Raw genomic sequence first — 23,522 nt, forward strand, 5'->3', positions numbered from 1 at the left:
TTCACACAAATAGAGCTTTCTTTTGGTGGTATGTAATCAACACTGGGGGGCAGATCCACAAAGAAAGTATGCGGGCGTATCTATTGATACGCCGGCGTAATTTCAAAATTCCCACGTTGTATCTTTGTTTTGAATCCTCAAAACAAGATACGACGGCATCTGGGTTAGATCCAACAGGCGTACGTCTTCGGATCTTAGATGCAATTTTTCAGCATCCGCTAGGTGGCGTTCCCGTTGTAATCCGCGTTGAGTATGCAAATTAGCTATTTCCGACGATCCACGAACGTACGAGCGGCCACCGCATTTTTTTATGTCGTTTCCGTTCGGCTTTTTCCGGCGTATAGTTAAAGCTGCTATCTGGTGGCATACTCAAAGTTAAGTATGGCCGTCGTTCCCGCGTATAATTTTGAAAATTTTACGTTGTTTGCGTAAGTCATCCGTGAATGGGGCTGGACGCCATTTACGTTCACGTCGAAAACAATGACGTCCTTGCGACGTCATTTGGAGCAATGCACCCTGGGAGTTTTGACAGACGGGGCATGCGCAGTTCGTTTGGCGTGGGGACGCGCTTCATTTAAATGAAACACGCCCCCTACTCGCCACATTTGAATTCCGCGCCCTTACGCCGCGAGAGATACACCACGGCGCCGTAACTTACGGCGCAAATTCTTTCAGGATTCAAAGAATAGCAAAGTAAATTACAGAGGTGTAGCGTATCTTAGATACGCTGCGCTGGTGCAGATGTTTGTGGATCTGCCCCTGGGTTTTTTTTTTTTGCTAAATAAATGAAAAAAGACTAAACATGTTTTTTCTTCATTTGTTATAAAATGTTGCAAATATTTAATTGTTCTTCATACATTTAGGCCCAAAGTGTATTCAGCTACATTTCTTTGGTGAAAATAACCCAAATCTGTATGGTATATATCTGAAAATTGATGTGTTGACGGCCTATCTCATTTCTTGAGGCCCTAAAATGCCAGGACAGTAGGAATACCCCCCAATTGACCCCTTTTTGGTACCAGTGACAGATACTGTAATGAAGCTGCACATAATTTGTCTTTAGGCCTGAAGTGATTAAAGCGGGGGTTCACCCTATTAAAAAAAAAAAAAAATTATTATACCATTACATTCGGCATCGTAGCGCGAGCTACAGTATGCCGGTCTTACATTTTTTATCCCCGTACTCACCGTGCTATGGATCATTGAAGATTCCGGGGAATGGGCGTTCCTATGGTGAGAGAAGGTGATTGACGGCCGGCCCTGGCACGTCACGCTCCTCCGGAAATAGCCGAAATAGGCTTGGCTATTCACGGCGCCTGCGCATAGCCTGTGCGCAGGCACCGTGAAGAGCCAAGACCTACTCCGGCTGTCTTCGGGGAGCGTGACGTGCCAGAGCCGGCCGTCAATCATCCTCCCTCTCCATAGGCACACCCATTCCCCGCGGGAGTCGGAAACTTCAATGATCGATAGCACAGTGAGTACGGGGATTAAAAATTTAAGACCGGCATACCGTAGCTCGCGCTACGATGCCGAATGTAATGCTAGAATGATGTCAAGGAGGGTGAACCACCGCTTTAAGGATCAGGCGGAAGCCGGTCGCCGCATCCTTAACAACTGATGACTCATTAGCTGTTAGCGGGTTTCCCACTGACAGCTGAATGTAAAAGAAAAAAAGAATGCCAGCAAAAAAAAAAGAAGATGAAATAAAGGGCGTGGGATCCCCCCAAATTGCATACACAACCCTTATTGGAGCATGCAGTCCAGCAGGTCAGGATAGAAGGGGGACAAGCGAGTGCCCTCCCCCCTCCTGAACTATACCAGGCCACATGCCCTCAACATGGAGGAGTATTTGTGGCATCATCGTTTGGGGCATGCTAGATCGGTGATGATTGCAAGTGGGTGGGATCACCCGGCTACATCTTTGGGTGGCCCTGCCCTTTCGTTATTTAAGAACTGTCGGAGAATGGCAGAGCTGTCAGACGGTGGGAGCCTTCTTCAGGTACGGGTCATTTATTTATTTTTTGGGTCGGCAGGCAGCGCCACTCATCGTGATTGACACTGGATTTACTTTTGGGGACATTGTCTTTGTTTGTTTTTTATAACGGTTAAGAAACTGTCTCTGGGTTTTTATTTATTTTTGACAATTTTTTTGGTGAATGAGTAGGGATACAATGTACCCCTACATATAGGGGGGGGGCAAGATCTGGAAGCCCCCTTGATCTGGACCCTTGCAATCACCTTCCAGGGTTGTGGGAAAGAGGTTGTTGTCCCCATAAACATAGGGACAAGGCCCCCTACCCCAAAGCATCCTCCCATGTTGAGGAAATGTGGTCTGATATGGTTGGGGGGGGGTTCGCTTATCCCCCCCTTTTTTGACCTGCCGGGCTGCATGCTTGGATATTGGTCTGGTATGGATTTTGGGGGGTACCACATGCTGTTTGTTTCCTTTATATTTCATTGAGTTCAACAATGTAAACAACGAATTGATACAATTTTTTTTTTTTGTTCTACAACATATTGCCTTTAGAGAACTTTATGATGTTTCTGGGCATCATTAAACAGCCATTCTTTACTCACCTAAGCAGATAGTTCTGTTCACAGGATCAGATTCAGTGACATTATCAGCAGCTCTTACATATACAAAGAATGTGTATGTTTCTCCCGATGTCAGATTGCTTACTGTGGCGGATTCATTATACATCGTTATATTACTTATCAGTGTAGATGATGATGTGACAATTGTTAGCACTCTGTAGCGGTATGTGTTCTGATACTCAAGCGGTTTGCTCCAACTTAATATCACAGTATCTGACGTCACATTAACAAAGTTCAGATTTGACACAGGCCATGGTTCTATAAAGTAAGGATAATAATATTAAATGTAATATTAGTTTTCATTGAAATAATAGATCTATGTCAAGGGGACAGGGGCTCCCTCTTTCACATTTACTGGAGTTGCCCGTTGATTGTCCCCTACTGGGCTGAGGTGCAAAAACTGCTGGGCCGCCTCCTAGAAACACAGGTCCCTATGTCCCCCAAATTCTTACTCTTGGGCCTATCTCCCCTTAGGACCCCTATGCCCTGTAGAAAGCTAACGCGCCATATCCTCACAGCTGCCCGCTGCCTCATAGCTCTACACTGGAAACAACGCTCTCCCCCTGACCCAGAGGCTTTGCACGCTAGAATCAAGGATGTGGAGCTGATGGAGAGGATGACTGCCAGGATACAGGACAGATTGGAAGCCCACGACGTAGTGTGGGGGCCTTGGCGCCTTCGGGAGGACCCAACGTGATCTGGTAAACGAGCTAACTCGGTGACCCTTCCCTCTTCTTCCCTCTCTACCCCTCCCCTTATTCCCTTTCTCTCCCCCCTTTCCCTCTCCTACCTATTGGGAGCACCCCTGTGACTCCCTCCATGTTTAATGTTTTGCAATGCACTTATATGTATTGATATGATATGGCACTCTCGACCTCAGCTTTGTATTAACTATTGCCTAAGAAACCTGTTGCTTACTACTTGAGTACCTGTAATGCAGGCAGATGTGTGCCTTATCTTCGTATCCCTTCTTATGCTGTGTCATATGTTCCTGTATGCTGCATGCAATCTTACCTTTTTTCAATAAAAAAGTTATTTGAGAGAAATAATAGATCTAACATTTACAGGCTTTCCAAAAAAAAAAAAAAATTACAATATTGTTTTTGCTACCTACTTCTATAGACAGATCCAGTCACAGGCGTGCTCTGATACCCCCGAACTCCGAACTTTGATTGGCCAAAGTGTCAGGCGATCCTATTGGATGCCCGGTGCTTAGGCAGAAGAGAGAGGAGACAGCCACTGTGCTGGAGGACACCACAGCCCGCCACCTATATCGGGTAAGTGCAGTCCGTGCTGGGGGATTGGGGTGCTAGTGCCTCCCTACCGGCTGCCCAGGGTGGGTGGTTGTTTGCCGCCCCCCAAAAGACAAACCCACCAGTCGCCACTGCATTGGGAAGAAGGTTTACCTTCTAACCTGACAATGACCAAAAGAACACCGCAAAATGACCCCTGAAAAACAACCCCACACCATAATCCCCCCTCCACCAAATGATTTGGACCAGTGTACAAAGCAAGCTCCATAGACATAGATGAGTGAGTTTGGGGTGGAGGAACTTGACTGGCCTGCACAGAGTCCTGACTTCAACCTGATAGAACACTTTTGGGATGAATTAGAGTGGAGACTGCGATCCAAGCTTTCTTTTCCAACATCAGTGCCTGACCTCACAAATGGGCTCCTGGAAGAATGGTCAAGCATTCCCATAGACACACTCCTAAACCTTGTGCACAGCCTTCCCAGAAGAGTTGTACTTACGGGTGCAATCAGTTATAGAAGTGGGGTCTGATTGTATGTTACAGGCAGATATTGTATATACAGTGAATGTATACGTCTCTCCCGCTGTCAGATTTCCTATTGTAGCCGATGCATTGGGAACTATTGTATTATTTATCAGTGCAGATGATGAGGTTGCATTGGTCTGCACCCTGTAGGTGTATGAGCTCTGATACTCGTCTGGTTGTGTCCAGATCAGGGATATAGAATTGGTAGTTTTGGCTCCAATCTGCGGTGATTTCACAGATATCGGTTCTGTGGATAAAGGAAAAAAAGTCATATTAATAATCAATCATTACATTCAAAGTGTGATATTGAAGTTACAATGTTATAAGTCATGATCAACAGAAAAACACGGCTAAAGAGAAGAGTTCTATATCATTATTAATAGCGGTAAGATATATACATAAGGAAGTCAGGGTCATGCAGTGAGGTGAGTGGCTGGTGAGGCACTGGCTAGTATCAGAGCCAGAAACACACAGGCGACATACACCGCGATCGTGAGAGCGAGAACAATAATTCTAGCACTAGACCCCCCTCTGTAACTCTGTAAAAAATTAAAGCGTCACCTATGGAGATTTATAAGTACTGAAGTTTGGCGCCATTCCACAAGTATGTGTAATTTTAAAGTGTGACATGTTAGGTATCTATTTATGCCTGGACAGAGGGGTGGCGGTGGACGTGGTATACTTGGACAGAGGGGTGGCGGTGGACGTGGTATGCTTGGACAGAGGGGTGGCGGTGGACGTGGTATACTTGGACAGAGGGGTGGCGGTGGACGTGGTATGCTTGGACAGAGGGGTGGCGGTGGACGTGGTATGCTTGGACAGAGGGGTGGCGGTGGACGTGGTATACTTGGACAGAGGGGTGGCGGTGGACGTGGTATGCTTGGACAGAGGGGTGGCGGTGGACGTGGTATGCTTGGACAGAGGGGTGGCGGTGGACGTGGTATGCTTGGACAGAGGGGTGGCAGTGGACGTGGTATGCTTGGACAGAGGGGTGGCGGTGGACGTGGTATGCTTGGACAGAGGGGTGGCGGTGGACGTGGTATGCTTGGACAGAGGGGTGGCGGTGGACGTGGTATGCTTGGACAGAGGGGTGGCGGTGGACATGGTATGCTTGGACAGAGGGGTGGCGGTGGATGTGGTATGCTTGGACAGAGGGGTGGCGGTGGACATGGTATGCTTGGACAGAGGGGTGGCGGTGGATGTGGTATGCTTGGACAGAGGGGTGGCGGTGGACATGGTATGCTTGGACAGAGGGGTGGCGGTGGACGTGGTATACTTGGACAGAGGGGTGGCGGTGGACGTGGTATACTTGGACAGAGGGGTGGCGGTGGACGTGGTATACTTGGACAGAGGGGTGGCGGTGGACGTGGTATACTTGGACAGAGGGGTGGCGGTGGACGTGGTATGCTTGGACAGAGGGGTGGCAGTAGACGTGGTATGCTTGGACAAAGGGGTGGCGGTGGACGTGGTATACTTGGACAGAGGGGTGGCGGTGGACGTGGTATGCTTGGACAGAGGCGTGGCGGTGGACGTGGTATGCTTGGACAGAGGGGTGGCGGTGGACGTGGTATGCTTGGACAGAGGCGTGGCGGTGGACGTGATATACTTGGATTTTGCAAAAGCGTTGGATACAGTTCCGCACACACGGCTCATGTGTAAGGTAAGGTCTACAGGATTGGATATATCAGTTTGTAAATGGATAGAAAACTGGCTGAAAGACAGAATTCAGAGAGTCGTGGTTAATGATTCTTACTCTGAATGGTCCAAGGTTATCAGTGGTGTACCCCAAGGTTCAGTGCTGGGACCCTTACTTTTCAATATATTTATAAATGATATTGGGTCTGAGATCAAAAGTAACATTTCTGTCTTTGCAGATGACACCAAGCTATGCAGTGGAATAACGTCCTTACAGGATGTCTCCAATTTACAAGCCGACCTCAATGCTCTGTCTAATTGGGCGACTAAGGCCGGGTACTCACGACCAAACATGTATGGTGAAAGCGGTCCGTCGGACCGTTTTCACCATACATGTCTGCCAGAGGGCTTCTGTACGATGGTTGTACACACCATCGTACAGAAGTCCGCGCGTAAACAATACGCGGGGCGTGTCCACGGTGTCGCCGCGTCGATGACGCGGTGTCGCCGCGACAATGACGCGGCGACGTGGGCGGCCCGCCTTTAAAATGCTTCCACGCATGCGTCGAAGTCATTCGACGCATGCGAGGGACGGCGGGCGCCTGGACATGTACGGTAGGTCTGTACTGACGACCGTACATGTCCGAGCGGGCAGAATTCCAGCGGGCTGTTTTAAAACAAGTCCAGGAATATTTGTCTGCTGGGAAAAGGCCCGGCGGGCAAATGTTTGCTGGAATTCGGCCCGCTCGCGCCCACACACGACCAAACATGTCTGCTGAAACTGGCCTGCGGGCCAGTTTCAGCAGACATGTTTGGTCGTGAGTATGGGGCCTAAGTGGCAGATGAGGTTTAATGTTGATAAATGTAAAGTTATGCACTTGGGGGCTAAGAATATGCATCATACATACTAGGGGGAGTACAACTGGGGGGATCCGTAGTGGAGAAGGATCTGGGGGTCTTGGTAGATCATAAGCTCAATAATAACATGCAATGCCAAGCTGCGGTTTCCAAAGCGGGCAAAGTCCTTTCTTGTATTAAGAGAGGTATGGACTACAGAGATATAATTGTGCCCCCCCCTGTACAAATCATTAGTAAGACCTCATCTGGAATATGCAGTTCAGTTTTGGGCTCCAGTTCTCAAAAAGGATATCGGGGGACTGGAGAAAGTGCAGAGAAGGGCAACCAAACTGATAAGAGGCATGGAGGAGCTCAGCTATGAGGAAAGATTAGAGGAACTAAATTTATTCACTCTTGAGAAGAGGAGAATAAGGGGGGATATGATCAACATGTACAAATATATAAGAGGTCCATACAGTGAACTTGGTGTTGAGTTATTCACTTTACGGTCAACACTGAGGACAAGGGGGTGCTCTTTACGTCTAGAGGAAAAGAGATTTCATCGCCAAATACGGAATGGTTTCTTCACAGTAAGAGCTGTGAAAATGTGGAACAGACTCCCTCTAGAGGTGGTTCTGGCCAGATCAGTAGATTGCTTTAAGAAAGGCCTGGATACTTTCCTAAATGTACATAAAATAACTGAGTACTAAGATTTGTAGGTAAAGTTGATCCAGGGTAAATCCGATTGCCACTCGGGGGGATCAGGAAGGAATATGCTAATTAGGTAGATACGCCGATTCAGAAACGTACGTCCGCCCGGCGCATTTTTTTTACGTCGTTTACGTTCGGCTTTTTCCGGCGTAAAGTTACCCCTGCTATATGAGGGGTATCCTATGTTAAGTATGGACGTCGTCCCCGCGTCAAATTTATTCGTTCGCGAATAGGGCTGTACGTAAGTTACGTTCACCTCTAAAGCAATGATGATTTGCGGCGTAATTTCGAGCATGCGCACTGGGATTCTTTCACAAACGGCGCAAACGTTAAATACGCGGGGTCACATGTAATTTAAATAAAACACGCCCACATTGAATTAGGCAGGCTTACGCCGGACCACATACGTTACGCCGCCGTAACTTAGGGCGCAAGTTCTTTCTGAATACGGAACTTGCGCCCTAATTTACGGCGGCGGCGTATGTGAGTTACGCCCGCCGATAGATACTCCATTGTATCTGAATCCGGGCCATAGCTTTTAAGAGGAGCAAAAACGTACTTGTACAGACCGATCCAATCACAGGCGTGCTCTGATACCCCCAGGGTCCGACTGTCACCACAGAGATGGTGTAATTAGTCCCCGATGTCAGGTTTTGAAGGGTGACATTTGTTGTGTTGCTTCTCACATTTCCAGCAATGATTGAAGGAGAAGAAGAATTCCAATAAGTGATATTATATGACTTCACCACTCCGGTCATATTTACTGGATCTCCCCAAGATAAGGTGACATTCTTAGTTCCTATCATAGGAAAGGTTATGATGCCCGGTGGGGTGGGATCTGTTTGGAAATATAAGAATGTTAGGCAAAAAATAATAATTATGCAGTGGAAGAAGATTCATCTGCTTTAAAAGGAATGGGGGTAATTGCAAAGAAGGGTGCAAGTATAATGGTTGCACCACTCTTCTAAACATAAAAAAATGGAGCAGATGCTGCTCGTAATTAACCACTTCAGCCCAGGAAGAATTTACCCCCTTCCTGACCAGGCCATTTTTGCTATACGGCACTGAGTCACTTTAACTGAAAATTGCGCGGTCGTGCGACGTTGTACCCAAACAAAATTTACGTCCTTTTTTCCACAAATAGAGCTTTCTCTTGGTGGTATTTGATCAGCTGTGCGGTTTTTATTTTTTGCGTTATACACAAAAGAATAGCGGCAATTTTGAAACAAAAACACAATTAGCCAGATTCAGAGAGACTTACGACGGCGTATCAGTAGATACGCCGTCGTAAGTCCGAATGAGCGGCGTTGTATCTTTGCGCGCATTCTTAAAATGAGATACGCCTCACTATTGCTAAGATACGACCGACGTAAGTCTCCTACGCCGTCGTATCTTATGTGCATATTTACGCTGGCCGCTAGGGGCGTGTACGTGGATTTAGGCGTCGAATATGTAAATGAGCAAGATACGCCGATTCACGAACGTAGGTACGCCTGTCGCAGTAAGCTATGCCGTTTATGTAAGACATACGCCGGCGTAAAGATAAACCACCAAAAAGATGGCGCAGCCCATGCAAGGTATGGACAACGGAACAGCCGTCGTATTTTACGTTGTTTGCATAAGCGTACGTGAATGGGGCTGGGCGTAGGTTACGTTCACGTCGAAAGCATTGAGTATTTGCGACGTGATTATGAGCATGCGCCGTACCAACGGCCCTCATTTACATGGGGTCACGGTTACTTTACATGTAGCACGCCCACTACCTGCCTAATTTGAATTAAGCGGGGTTACGCCGGGCCATTTGCGCTAGGCCGATGTAACTTAGGGAGCAAGTGCTTTGTGAATACTGGCCTTGCCTCACTATGTTACGTCGGCGTAGTACAAATGGAAAAAAACTTCAGTTTAGGCCATTATGTATTCTTCTACATATTTTTGGTAAAAAAATAAAAATCGCAACAAGCGTATATTGATTGTGGATTTTGCAATAGCGTTTTTCAGCATTTATTAGTGTAAGCATCTTTAAGCGTTTTTTTTTTCTTTTTTTTTTAAATCAATGGCATCAAAAATGGTAAAAAACGCTGGTGAGCTGTGTTTTTAGTGTTTATCTGCGCTTTTTGGAGTAATAGCCCGTACACACGATCTTTTGGTCGGAAATTCCGACCGTGTGTAGGCTCCATAGGACTTTTGCAGTCGGAAATTTCTGTCAACAAAAGACTGAAAGCAGGTTCTCTATTTTTCCTACGGAAAAAGTTCCTATCGGAAATTCCGATCGTCTGTATTCAATTCCGACGCGCAAAAAAACACGCATGCTCAGAATCAAGTAGAAGAGCCAAACTGCCTATTGAACTTCATTAAACCTGGCTCGTCGCACGTCTTGAATGTCACCGCGTTCTTGATGGTTGGAAATTCCCGACACAAGTTTGAGCCAACATGGTTTTCTTGTCGGAATTTCCGATCGCGTGTAGGCGGCATTAGAGATTTTTAATACAGCTGAAAAACTCCTCTCAGAACCCACTAGTTTTCGGGGGTTTTTTTACAGCCAAAAAACACTCCTGCCAAAAACAGTTGATAACCATATAGTGGAATGTCGGATTGCGAGTAATGCGGTTAAAGAGTGTTTCGCAATACGAGCAATTTTTTTTTTTTATAAATCCTGACTCGGTTTGCGAGTGTTGTCTCGATGACCCCGATGACAGGGAACAGGAGATCTCTGTCATGTTACTAGGCAGAAGAGGAAAATGCCTTATTTAGATATGTCTCCTCGCCACGACATTGAGTCCACGGAAGCCGCGGGTAGGCTCCCGTGGCACGCGCTCGGCGCGTGCCCCCCGATATCCTACTTTTGTGGACTGAGGTACAGGTATGTCAGTTTGCGCAGGAGAGACATTCTGCCGACGTATATCGGCTTGAGCCGGTCGGCAAGTAAATATGAAAAAATATTGTACTAGTTAGTGAAATGGTGTACATTTGCTAATTTTTTGTAAACTTTGACAAAACATTGAAGTCACATGTCATTGATCATACTCACATGTAGCCTGTGACAGTGAAGGGGCAGCCTGGCTGCAGGAACTGCTGACTGTCACTATTGTTACATTGTAGACTCTTCCTGGTGATAATCCAGTAACATTTACTTGTGTCAGGTTAGTCTGTATTAACTTATTGACATCTCCTGTTATGGTGACGTTATTAGTGTTGAGCAGAATATGCCATATTCGATTTCGCGATATATCTCGAATATATATTCGAATATTCGAGATATATTCGCTAAATTCGAATATTCGTGATATTTTATCGAAAGTAAATGATTGCGATTTTTCGCTATTGCGAATGCGAAAATAATTGCGATTTTTTGATAACTGCGGTAGGAGCACTCTGATTGGCTCAGAATATTCGTGATATTTTATCGAAATATCGCAACATGCGAATGCGATATTTATTGCGCAATTTCGAGAAATGCTGGAGGAGCGCTCTGATTGGCTCAGAATATTCGTGATATTTTATCGAAATATCGCAACATGCGAATGCGATATTTATTGCGCAATTTCGAGAAATGCTGTAGGAGCACTCTGATTGGCTCAGAATATTCGTGATATTTTACAATACAAAATAATTGCGAATATTCGGCAAATGCGGAAGGAGCACTCTGATTGGCTCAGAATATTCTTGATATTTTACAATACAAAATAATTGCGAATATTCGGCAAATGCAGAAGGAGCACTCTGATTGGCTCAGAATATTCTTGATATTTTACAATACAAAATAATTGCGAATATTCGGCAAATGCAGAAGGAGCACTCTGATTGGCTCAGAATATTCTTGATATTTTACAATACAAAATAATTGCGAATATTCGGCAAATGCGGAAGGAGCACTCTGATTGGCTCAGAATATTCTTGATATTTTACAATAGAAAATAAAAAGTGTTTTGCATTGGTGGTGATTCTTTACTCTATCCATCTGTCACAGCCGTTTGTCAATCAAACACCTTGAAGATTGAACACGTTCATGCTGCATGCTTTGGACTTTTTTTCACTTCACATATCAAAGACATTTTTATGAAAGATTATTTTTCTATTATTGGGACTATATTTCTTTATATATTTGTTTCACTGTGTATTTCACAAGTTATTTGCGCTTGCTTATTTTATAATTTGCCCACATGTCTTGTCACTAGACATATTTTTTATTCTTGTAGAGCGACTCCATTTTCTGTCTTGTATTAATTTATGTTGTATAACATTTTTGAGTTGCTGCTGTATTCTCCCCTTTTTTAAGGTATGCGCAATTTTTTCCTTCTTACAAAAAATAATAATATCAAACATACAAATATTCATAACATACACATACACATACACAAAGCCCCCCCCTTTTGCATCAGAGACAATCAGAGTTCTCCTACCACAGTTATCGAAAATTCGCAATCATTTTCGCATTCGCAATAGCGAAAAATCGCAATTTTTTTTTTTTCAATTTGGCAACATAATAGGATCGCCTCAGCTTAGCTACTCGGCCCAGGGTCTCTAATCATACCAGCAATGCTTTTAGACGTCGATAGGATGTGATCTGTTTTAAAAATCAAATTGAAAAAATGCGAATATTCGGAATTGCGAATATTCACCGCGAAATTCGAAATATAGCGCGATTTCTCGAATATGCTATATTCGAGTCGAATATTCGCAATGCGAATATTCGTGAGCAACACTAGACGTTATAATTAGACACTCTTCCTGCTGGTGGCGTCCAGCTCACCACCAGAGAATTCACCGACGTGTAACTGTTCACTGTGGCGCCAGAAGCTTGTCCGGAAACTGACAAGGGAAAAAAAATGTAACTCCTTAAAAATGGTAAACAGGGTATACATACAGATTTTTTTAAGGGTACATGGGTTCTACAACGGGGGTGGAGTGGGCCTGAAACAAGATCCTCAATAGAGCTTCTCATCCTTTTGCTGTACTACCTAAACCACATGCAGGGCGGCTATCAGGAAAGCAACCCCCCCCCCCTTTTTTTTTCTTTTATAATTTTTTATATTTTATATATGATATATATATTTTTTTGTTTGTCTTTTTTGTTTGTTTTTATTAAGGGGCCCGGAGTTCCCCAGGGGCCCAGGGCTCCTCCGGGGCCCGGATGGCAACCAACCCTTTTTTTTTTTTATATAAAAAAAATTGTAATTGTTTTTTATATATATATTTTTTTCTTTTTATTAAAGGGCCCAGAGGTCCCCAGGGCCCCGGATGGCTACCCCCCCTTTTTTTAATTTACATATTTTTTTATTTCTTTTTTGTAAGGGGCCCAGGGGTCCCCAGAGCAACCCCCCCAAATCGTGGAAACCGCCCGCTTCTCAATTCACGCCCCCCACCGCCTCTCAATTTTCAATTAGCGGCGGCACCCCCCCCGCTTCTCAATTCGTGGCAGCCCCCCGCTCCCCGCTTCTCAATTTGAGGCGGCAACCCCCCCCCCCCCGGTTCTCTCTGCTCCAGGGGCCTATGCCTGAAACTGTGTAAGGGGCCCCATTATTCCTAATGACGGCCCTGACCACATGTGTCAAACACAAGGCATGTGGGCTGAATCTGGACGGCCTTCCCAGAAGAGTTGAAGCTGTTCTAGCTACAAAGGTCGGGGCCAACTCAATATTGAACGCTACAGACTAAGACTGGGATGCCATTAAAGTTCATGTGCGTGTAAAGGCAGGTGTCCCAATACTTTTGTCAATATAGTGCATATAGCAGTGTGCTATATATATAGAGTCTCTGCTTTGCAGTTGTCTGTGTGCTGTATTTTGTAAAGGATTCCAGCAACCGTATATGTTATATTTTACAAAAAAATAATGGTTGCATTGTGTTTGTATTGTGTCTGTCTGCTGTAAAATTAAGTATAGTGTATTTTTTACTGCAAATGTGCACTTGATAAACTATTTAGCTATGATTGTGTTACAGAAAAATTGTGAAATACCACCATTTTATTCTCAAGGTTCTCTGCTTTCAGAAAATAATCTTTAGGCCGAAAAAGAAAAAAAAATCTGCTCTGGCAAGAAAAGTGTTAATCAATATGTCTGACACAAGGACTGTTCTTGTTACTGGCGGCAACAAATCAGATTCTTCATTTCCAGTTTATGAGAATGAAGGAGAGAATTGGATTGGCTGTTAAGAATAAGGGGATCTTCTTGCCAGAGTGTTAGCAATGGCTGAGCTCAGATTTTATGAGTTATTGTTCCTGTTCAGTAGTACTTACGGGTGCAGTCAGTTATAGATGTGGGGTCTGATTGTATGTTGCAGACAGATATTGTATATACCAGGAATGTATACGTCTCTCCCGCTGTCAGATTTCCTATTGTAGCCGATGCACTGCTCACTGTTGTATTATTTATCAGTGTAGATGGTGAGGTTGCATTGGTCTGCACTCTGTAGGTGTATGAGCTCTGATACTCGTCTGGTTGTGTCCAGGTCAGGGACATAGAATTGGTAGTTTTGGCTCCAATCTGCGGTGATTTCACAGATAACGGTTCTGTGGATAAAGGAAAAAAAGTCATATTAATAACCAATTGTTACATTCAAAGTGTCATATTGAAGTTACAATGTTATAAGTAATGATCAACAGAAAAACATGGCTAAAGATAAGAGTTCTATATATAGGAGTGCACAGGGGGTGTGCCGGGTGTGCCTAGGCACTCCCTAATCACCCTGTGTGGCGCAGATTCCCCCTGCTGATATTTCACCAAAGCCCCCCAACAGGGCTCCTAAACAAAAAATTGTAAAAAATTAAAAAATAATAAAAATAGAAAACTACTAACACCATCCATGTTTTAATACATTTGGGGTGCACTGCCTAATGCAAGAACACCTAAAACACCACCAGAAATGACATCACAAGGCTCCACCCCTGGAGGTGGAGCCTTGTGACTTCAGTTCCGGTGGTGTTTTACGGAAGTGTAGCGAGGAGGCGAGTGTGTCTCTACAGCGGAACCTCAAATTGCGGGTAACGCGGTTAACAAGCGTTTCGCAATATGAGCGCTGTATTTAAAAAAATCCTAACTTGGTTTGCGAGTGTTGTCTCGCAAAACAAGCAGGATTCACGCCACAGCGGTGTGTAGTGCCGCGATTGGCCTGAGGTGGGGGGCGCCAATTGGAGCCGTTCGGAAAACCTTGGAAATACTCCGTTCCCAAGCCTTTCCAATGTTTTCCGAGTTCAGCCGAGCTGTCCTCTGGCCGTTCCGATTGTTTCCAAGGCTCTCCGGGGGCCCCCTACCTCTGGACACATGCGGTATTGCATGCCATTGAAGTCAATGCGGAACAAATTATTTTCTTTCCATTGACTTCTATGGGGGAACTCGCTTTGATATGCAAATACTTTGGATTACGAACATTCTCCTGGAACGAATTATTCTCGTAATCCGAGGTTCCACTGTACTCCCATTGCTTTTTACTGCGGTTTTTACCCTTACGTGATGGAAGCAGTTTCTTTTACTAAATACATTTACTTTTCATTTGGCAATATTGCACTATGGCTGTTCTTTCTTTCCTTTGAGCGCCATTTATACAAGAAGTGTCAGTCCTTGGAGCGAGCCGTTTCCTCTATATGTGGAATTACCCAAGATGTTTTGATGTCAAGTTTTGGACGTAGTTTTTCGGGACCTGGATGTCTTTACAGATCCATCAGCAGGATTCCTTATCTGACTATCTGATGATCCTTGTTTGGGTCATTGTTGGAGGTGAGCGGCCAATTTATAAATTTAACAGTCGATGTTTGGACTGATGTTTTATCTGTTTTTTCTTCTATCAAGTTATCCCTATGAGATTTTTACCTTTATATGTACTGACTCCTACCATTGATCATCAGTTGGACTTTTATTCACATTTATTTATTTGTATGTTTGGATACTCATCCTATCCATTCTTTGAGTATATTACTTTATGGCACATTATTGAATAAGCGCACCATTCTCATCTTTTTCTTTTACATAGAAATGAATGGATGTGCTCCCCCTGTACTCGTGAAAACTCATATTTATTTGCATTGGCATTTACCCATTTATACCTGTATGACATCATTTCCTGACACCCCCAGTTTTGTATGACGAGTAATAGCTGATGAGGAGAATCATCGTTTAGATGAGTACAGGAGCATACAACCAATCACTTCTTTGGCTGGCTGTAGGCCCCAAACGTGGCTCCCCAGCCACGGAAAAACATGTTTTCTTGCTCATTCATCAAGGGACACAGAGCCCTAATTACTTAATGGGTTATGTAGACACCACAGGTGATTGAACACTGCTGGTAAACCCAATTAGAATTGAGTTCCTCCCGTATATACTCGAGTATAAGCCGACCCAAATGTAAGCCGAGGCACCTAATTTTACCACAAAAAAATGGGAAAACGTATTGACTTGAGTACAAGCCTTGGGTGTCCCTCTGCATGCCTCACTGTGTCCATGTGCATGCCTCACTGTGTCCATGCCTCACTGTGCCCATGCCTCACTGTGTCCATGCCTCACTGTGCCCATGCCTCACGGTGCCCATGCCTCACTGTGCCCATGCCTCACTGTGCCCATGCCTCACTGTGCCCATGCCTCACTGTGCCCATGCCTAGGCTGACATTTAATATGGGAGTCTATGGAAGAGGTGCCCGGTTTTGAACAATCGTGCTCCCCAGCCGTAGGTCCCCAGACAACAACTTGTAGAGGATAAATAGGGCTACATGTGTGCCAAGTTCCGGGTCCAGGGGACCTATGACCAGCCGGTAGCGGGTCACAAAATTTACTGGAGAAATTACTGTTTAATATGGGAGTCTATGGAGGGGGAGCCAGGCTTTGAAAAATCAGTGCTCCCCGGCTTTAGTTTTCCCGGACAACAAACTTTGCACATACGGCTACATACGTGCTTGGGGACATATGGCTGGACGGTACCGGTTCCCCAAATTCCAGGAGATCAGGCACAAAAAGGTGACTCGAGTATAAGCCGAGGATTGCATTTTCAGCACAAAAACATGTGCTGAAAAACTCGGCTTATACTCGAGTATATACGGTAAACCCTCCAAAATGGAGAGTACCTCAGGTTTTTCGCCAGTGCCTAAGGTGGTTGGTCACGTTGAACATGTGCTAAGAAGAAAAAGCTCTTTTGATGGTTTTCTGCGGAGGCCTAAGAGCTATAACCGGATTCATACCTCGGGCCGATATCAAAAGCCTAATATGGGTGGTACCCGGGCCTCGTGTAAAGAAGAAACAAGGTTTTGCCTGTAATGTCTCCCTGTGGAGGTCTGGGCTCTGGGATCCAGACCTTGGTGTGATTGTGGAATCATTTCTCTATGTTCCTCTCTCTGAGATCGCCAGCACAGTGTGGTCTCCAGGATTGTCCTCCCCTGCTTCATTCCCCCCCTTTACCCGAGATTTTCCTTCTTTCTCAGGGTACATTCCTTCCCTTCGACTTCCTATTCTTAATTTTCCTTTTTCTTTTTTCTTCTCTGTGGTTTTTTTTTTGTTTTTTTTTATTTTCCTGTGAGTTTGGTTTGCAAGTTTTTTTAATTTTGTAAAGCATCCAAGTGGAGTTTTCGCAGTATGGAGAGAGATATCTTTATTTGGTAATTTTTGTATAGTGTATGAGAGGGGTTTGAGAATCTGGGCACTCAAAAAATACTTTTTTTAAATACTGACAGGTCCTCTTTAATTTTCAAACTCATGCAGGAAAACTGACCAGTAATGCCGCGTACACACGACCGTTTTCCGGGTTCTAAAAAATTACTTTTTTTTTTTATGTCATTAAAAACGATCCTGTGTGGGCTTCAGAGCATTTTTCACGATCTAAAAAATGGGCAAAAAAAAAAATCGAACATGCTCTATTTTTTCACAACGTTTTTAAGGTTGTTGTTTTTAAGGTTGTAAGAAATGGTCGTGTGTGGGCGCATGCTCAGAAGCAAGTTATGAGAAGGGAGCGCTTGTTCTGGTAAAACTAGCGTTCGTAATGGAGTAAGCACATTCATCACGCTATAACAGACAGAAAAGCGCGAATCGTCTTTTACTAACACAAAATCAGCTAAAGCAGCCAAAAGGGTGGCGCCATCCGAATGGAACTTCCCCTTTATAGTGCCGTCGTACGTGTTGTACATCACCGCACTTTGCTAGAGCATTTTTTTTTTCACGATCGTGTGTAGGCAAGGCCGTTTTAATGATCGGGTTGAAAAAAACTTAGTTTTTTCTAGACCCTTAAAAACATAATTTTTTAGAACCTGAAAAATTATCGTATGTACGCGGCATAACACTTTATAAATAAAGCTTTTTAGAGGAGCAAAAACGTACTTGTACAGACCGATCCAATCACAGCCGTGCTCTGATACCCCCAGGGTATGATTGTCACCACAGAGACGGTGTAATTAGTCCCCGATGTCAGGTTTTGAAGGGTGACATTTGCTGTGTTGCTTCTCACAGGTCCAGCAATGATTGAAGGAGAAGAAGAATTCCAATAAGTGATATTATATGACTTCACCACTCCGGTCATATTTACTGGATCTCCCCAGGATAAGGTGACATTCTTAGATCCTATCATAGGAAAAGTTATGATGCCCGGTGGGGTGGGATCTGTTTGGAAATATAACAATGTTAGGCAAAAAAAAAATGTATGCAGTGGAAGAAGATTTATCTGCTTTAAAAGGAATACATATAATGGGGGTAATTGCAAAGAAGGGTGCAAGTATAATGGTTGCACCACTCTTCTAAACATAAAAAAATGGAGCAGATGCTGCTCATAATTAACCACTTCAGCCCCAGAAGAATTTTTCCCCTTCCTGACCAGGCCATTTTTGCTATACGGCACTGAGTCACTTTAACTGACAATTGCGCGGTTGGGTTTTTTGGGACCATTTACACTTATACAGCGCTTAGAGCTAAAAAATAGCCACTGATTAATTACTGTGTAAATATCACTGGCAGGGAAGGGGCTAACACTAGGAGGCTCTCAAACTGCTTGTTCCCTAGGTGTGTTCTAACTGTGAGGGAATTGGACTGACTGGGGCAGGAGACATATCACTGTTCCTAGTTAGTAAGAACACACGATTTGTTTCTCCTCCCCTGACAGGACAGGTATTTTGTTGTTTACACACACAAATCCCTGTTCCTGCTCTCGTGCACACGATTGCACGTGGCCAGCGTTCCGATTCGCGCAGCAGAGCCATTCTGCCACCGTATATATATACAGGAGCTGGTTGGAAAGAGGTTAAAGGAGACATACAGGCAAAGCTCTTATGGCTGTACTCCTGTGGATCACAGAAGTGCAGTTCATTCTGCACACTTGTGACCCTGAAGCCCACTGTTGGCTGACGTCTCAGAGTTAGTTCAGGTTGGGGAAAGATCACGACTATATGGTCAGTGTCCACCCAGATCCCTGGACCAGCACCTGGCTCAGCCTCAGCTGCAAAGGGGCCCCTGTTTTTCTCCCCAAAGCAGCTGGTCCTTGAGCCCACGCTGCCCCGAAAGTGGGGGCCCCATGATGGCACTGAGAGTGATGGATACACAGAGGAGGCCGTCTGCTTCCTACCTACTTGATGTCTGTTTACCTGCACTGTCATCATTGTAGGGGCCCCAGAGCATTACTTTGCCCAGGGGCCCATGATGCTATTAAGACGGCCCTGGTGATCGGAGGTGTTTGATCGATCGGTTATCAGCCTTAGAGCTGGCGGTGGACAGATGCAGCTAGGTATGTATGATTTTGCAAAAAAAAAAAAAATACCCTAAACTTTTTGTTTAACAAAAGGGGTGCTTTGTTAATTAAGACCGTTCAGCGTTAGCGTTTTTCGGCATTTTTTAGCGTAAGCATCTTTAAGTGTTTTTTTTTTTTTTTTACATCAATGGGATCAAAAATGGTAAAAAAAACGCTGCGTTTTTGAGTGTTTATCTGCATTTTTTGGAGCGTTTTTACAGCTGAAAAACGAGTAATGCGGTTAACGAGTGTTTCGCAATACGAGCATTTTAAAAAAAAAATCCTGACTCGGTTTGCGAGTGTTATCTCGAAGACACCGATGACAGGGAAACAGGAGATCTTTGTCATGTTATTTGTAGGCAGAAGAGGAAAATGCCTTGTTTACATAGGCAGTTCCCCGTTTTGCCTCTCGTCCACGGAAGCCGCGGTCATGCTCCCGTGGCACGCAGTCGGCGGCCGCCCCCAATATCGTGCTTTTGTGGACTGACGTAAAGGTACGTTAGTTTGCGCAGGAGAGACATTCTGCCGACGTATATCGGATTGAGCCGGTCAGCAAATGAATAAGAAACATTTTCGTACTAGTTAGTGAAATGGTGTACATTTGTAAATTTTTTGTAAACTTTGACAAAACATTGAAGTCACATGACATTGATCATACTCACATGTAGCCTGTGACAGCGAAGGGGCCGCCTGGCTGCAGGAACTGCTGACTGTCACTATTGTTACATTGTAGACTCTTCCCGGTGATAATCCAGTAACATTTACTTGTGTCAGGTTAGTCTGTATTAATTTATTGACATCTCCTGTTATGGTGACGTTATAATTAGACACTTTTCCTTGTGGTGCCGTCCAGTTCACCGCCAGAGAATTCACTGACGTGTTACTGTTTGCTGTGGTGCCCACAACTTGTCTGGGAACTAACAAGGGAAAAAAATTCAACTCCTTAAAAACAGTAAACAGGGTATACATACAGATTTTATTAAGGGTACATGGGTTCTACAACGGTGGTGAAGTGGGCCTAATACAAGATCATCAGTAGAGCTTCTCATCCTTCCACTGTACTACGGGCCACCCACAACGTGCCATCCAAAATCTAAACCAGCAGCTCCTGCGGGGGTAGTGCTACACTTGTGGACAGCCTTCCCAGAAGAGGTGAAGCTGTTATAGCTACAAAGGGCGGGGCCAACTCAATATTGAACCCTACGGACTAAGACTGGCATGCCATTAAAGTTCATGTGCGTGTAAAGGCCAGCGTCCCAATACTTTTGGAAATATAGTGTATATAGCAGTGTGCTATATATAGAGTCTCTGCTTTGCAGTTGTCTGTGTGCTGTATTTTAAAAAGGATTCCAGCAACCTTATATGTTATTTTTTACAAAAAATAATGGTTGTATTGTGTTTGTCTGCTGTAAAATTAAGTATAGTGTATTTTTTACTGCCAATGTGCACTTGATAAACTATTTAGCTAATGTTGTGTTACAGAAAAATTGTGAAATATCACTATTTTATTCTCAAGGTTCTCTGCTTTCAGAAAATATTGCGGCCCGGATTCACGTAGAACTTACGCCGACGTATCTTGAGATGTAAGTGTAAATGTGCGCCATCGTATCTATGCGCCATGCCCACAGAACTAGATACGCCTGAAAATAGGCTTAATCCGACCGACGTAACTTTCCTACACCAGCGTATCATGGGCGCATATTTACGCTGGACGCATCTGGTGCTCCTATTGATTTCCTATTCAAATATGCAAATGAGGGACATACGGCGATTCACAAACGTACGTGCGCCCGGCGCAGGTTACGCGCGGTGCGCGTAAGTTAAACGTCCGGCGTAAAGTTATTCCACATAAAGCAGGTGTAACTCAGCACCAGACGTGCACAGGTCAGCTGGAGAGCAGCTGCAGCAGCACCAGTACGGACGAGCTGAGCAAGCACACTTGCAGGACAACACATCTGTATGCCAACATGCCAGGCAGGAATTATGGGGCCCCTTACACAGCTTCAGGCATGGGCCTGGGGTGTGCTGCCGCGAATTGAGAAAGAGAAAATAAAGAAAAATATATAGAAAAAAAGGAACTAAAAAAAGAAAAAAAAAATCCAATTTTTTTTTCAAAAAAATAAAAAAAAGGGGGCTTGCCATCTGGGGTCCTATGCTCACACACACCACATCCACCTCACATTAGATTAGCTCAAGTCCACCATGCAGGACTTGGGAGCAGCAACGCCACGCCAAGACCCCAATGGTGTTACTGTCCATTCATACCACATTCACACGGTCGTGGGGATAACCTCTCCCTGACGATCCAGGGTGACACACCTTGCTGGCAGGCATGTCACCCACATTCACACACCAGTCACACTGTAGCCTGCACTACTGACCATGTGCATACACTACAAAAAAACAAAAAGGGTTCATGCCATTGGCTGACATTGCATGCCCTTACTGGAGGCGGGCACATCCCTCTGTGCACGACACTCCAAAAGAAAAAAGCTCATAACCTGAGCACCAAAAAAAAAGAGGCACTCGTTTGCCCTGTCGTGGACCATGCATGGCGCCACGGCTCCGGCTCCTCAGTTGCCTGGGGGGAGCCTCGGGTGGGGGGGGGTGGGGCATCTGGAGGAGGAACATCCCCTGGTCTGTCACTGGCTGGCTGCCTGCCCTCCAATGCCAGGGCAATGCGGATGAGGACCGCATTAGTCTGAGCCTGCATCCGCAGCTGGCGGGTGGTGGTGTGCCACTGGTGGCGCCTCGTCTGCCTCCCCTCCGCCTCGATGGCAGCAGTGTTGGCCTGTACCGCAACTGCCAGGCTCCTCACCTCTGCCACAAGGCCTGATGTTGTGGCCTGCAGCTCCCCAACGCAGGTGACCAGAGCAGCGCAGTTACCACTGACATCCTGCAGGCTGTCAGATATCTTGGCCGAGGAGGCCAGGCTGTCTGCCACACGTCGCAGGCTATAGCACCCATATGGCGGGTCTGGTGGGCCTGTTCCCTCGCAAGATGTTCCTGGAGGGATTCAGGAACACCCCTTGACTTGTGCGTAGCCTTCCTGGGGGCAGGAGAGGCTTGGGGCCGTCTGTACGGGGAGGCCCTTGAGGGGCTTTCCCTGTTGGAGGGGAGGGTGAGGGGCTTCCACTGATGGGCGTGGAGGTCTGTGAGGGCCCAGGCAAAAGGGAAGACTCCTCAAAGTAGAGGCAAACCTCCTGATCCAGATCCACCGTCTCCTCCTCAACCACCTCTAGAGGAGAGGTGTGGGCACTCCCCTCCACCGCTGTCTCTTGGCTTCCCAGGAGGTCAGGCTGAGCCAGATGTTCCGGGGATGACGTGGGACGGCCACCGGCAGCAGATGGCCCAGCTCCCTCCAGCACATCTGTGAATGACACAAAGCATTCACATGTTGGTGGACCCACACACTTGTCACATATTCCCTTCCACCCCCTCACATGCTACACACCGGATGGGGGATAAAAAACACTTACCTGTCCTCAAGGCCTGGTCACTGGAGTCAAAGCCCTCCAGGCCCTCCACCTGCTCCCTCTCCAGACACCTGGCGATCACCTCCTCCTCTGGGGTCAACCGCACAGCAGATGGTGGTCCGCCCCCCCGTGCCCCCCTGGTGCCTTTTGATGGCGGCCACTTTATCCCGGACATGCCAACGCAAATCATTGATTTTTTTGGTAATGTCCTTAGAGGTCCTGGACTCATGACCAATGGCATTAACATCAAGGGTGATCTGCTCCAGGATCTGTTGTCTCTTGGCCCTGCTGGTCTGGCCACTCTGTGCGCCATGGAGGAAAACATGATATTTCTCTATGGCAGAGATGAGAACAGCCTTCTCATCTGGGGAGAATTTTTTTTTCCTCCTGTCTCTCTGACTCAACATTAGCCATCGTTTAGCAAAAGTACCTTGCTCAGGGGGGGAAACAAGCAGGATGTACTTTTGCGCCGGACGGGCGTATGGCTGGGCGTATTTATGCGCTCGGCGTAAGCCGGTGGGCCGGCGTATCCCAGGAAGTTGCGCCGGCGTAGTTGTGAGCATGCGCACAGGGGTGCGGTCATACGTCCGCGTCACTGCGCATGCTCTGTTCATGATACGCCGGGCGTAAAACACTGCTCCACGCTCGGACCATCATTTGCATAAAGTCACACCCACTTACACTTACGCTGGCTTACGCCGAAGAATTTACGTTACGCTGGCGCAACGTTGGGAGCAAGTGCTTTGTGAATACTCTGCTTGCCTCTCTGTGTTACGTCGGCGTAGCGCATATGAGATGCGC

At 45.7% G+C, this 23,522-nt stretch overlaps 2 protein-coding genes across 2 annotated transcripts in view; both read right to left on the reverse strand.

Annotated features, from left to right (window-relative positions):
* Window positions 1-2,569: 2,569 nt before the first annotated feature.
* LOC120917422 (receptor-type tyrosine-protein phosphatase eta-like) overlaps window positions 2,570-23,522 on the reverse strand; it is a 56,453-nt gene continuing 35,500 nt past the window's right edge. The window contains exon 9 of the mRNA XM_040328700.1: window positions 2,570-2,853. Within this exon, the coding sequence (XP_040184634.1) occupies window positions 2,570-2,853 (284 nt within the window). The remainder of the gene's footprint in view (window positions 2,854-23,522) is intronic.
* On the reverse strand, window positions 13,755-18,086 carry LOC120917028 (receptor-type tyrosine-protein phosphatase eta-like). The gene is made up of 2 exons (XM_040328017.1): window positions 17,850-18,086; window positions 13,755-14,065 (listed from the first exon to the last, which is right to left on the reverse strand). The coding sequence occupies exons 1-2, from the start codon at window positions 18,046-18,048 to the stop codon at window positions 13,779-13,781; spliced, it is 486 nt and encodes a 161-aa protein (XP_040183951.1). The 5' UTR covers window positions 18,049-18,086; the 3' UTR covers window positions 13,755-13,778.

The sequence above is a fragment of the Rana temporaria genome, chromosome 11 (genome assembly GCF_905171775.1).
Source record: "Rana temporaria chromosome 11, aRanTem1.1, whole genome shotgun sequence".
Lineage (NCBI taxonomy): Eukaryota > Metazoa > Chordata > Amphibia > Anura > Ranidae > Rana > Rana temporaria.

Bases quoted from the DNA above. Each gene is read 5' to 3' on its own strand.
- LOC120917028 (XM_040328017.1), bottom strand. From the start codon at position 18,048: ATGACCGGAGTGGTGAAGTCATATAATATCACTTATTGGAATTCTTCT. The intron at 14,066-17,849 runs GTACGTTTTTGC...CTTTATCCACAG, and splicing joins GATTGGATCGGTCTGTACAA to AACCGTTATCTGTGAAATCA.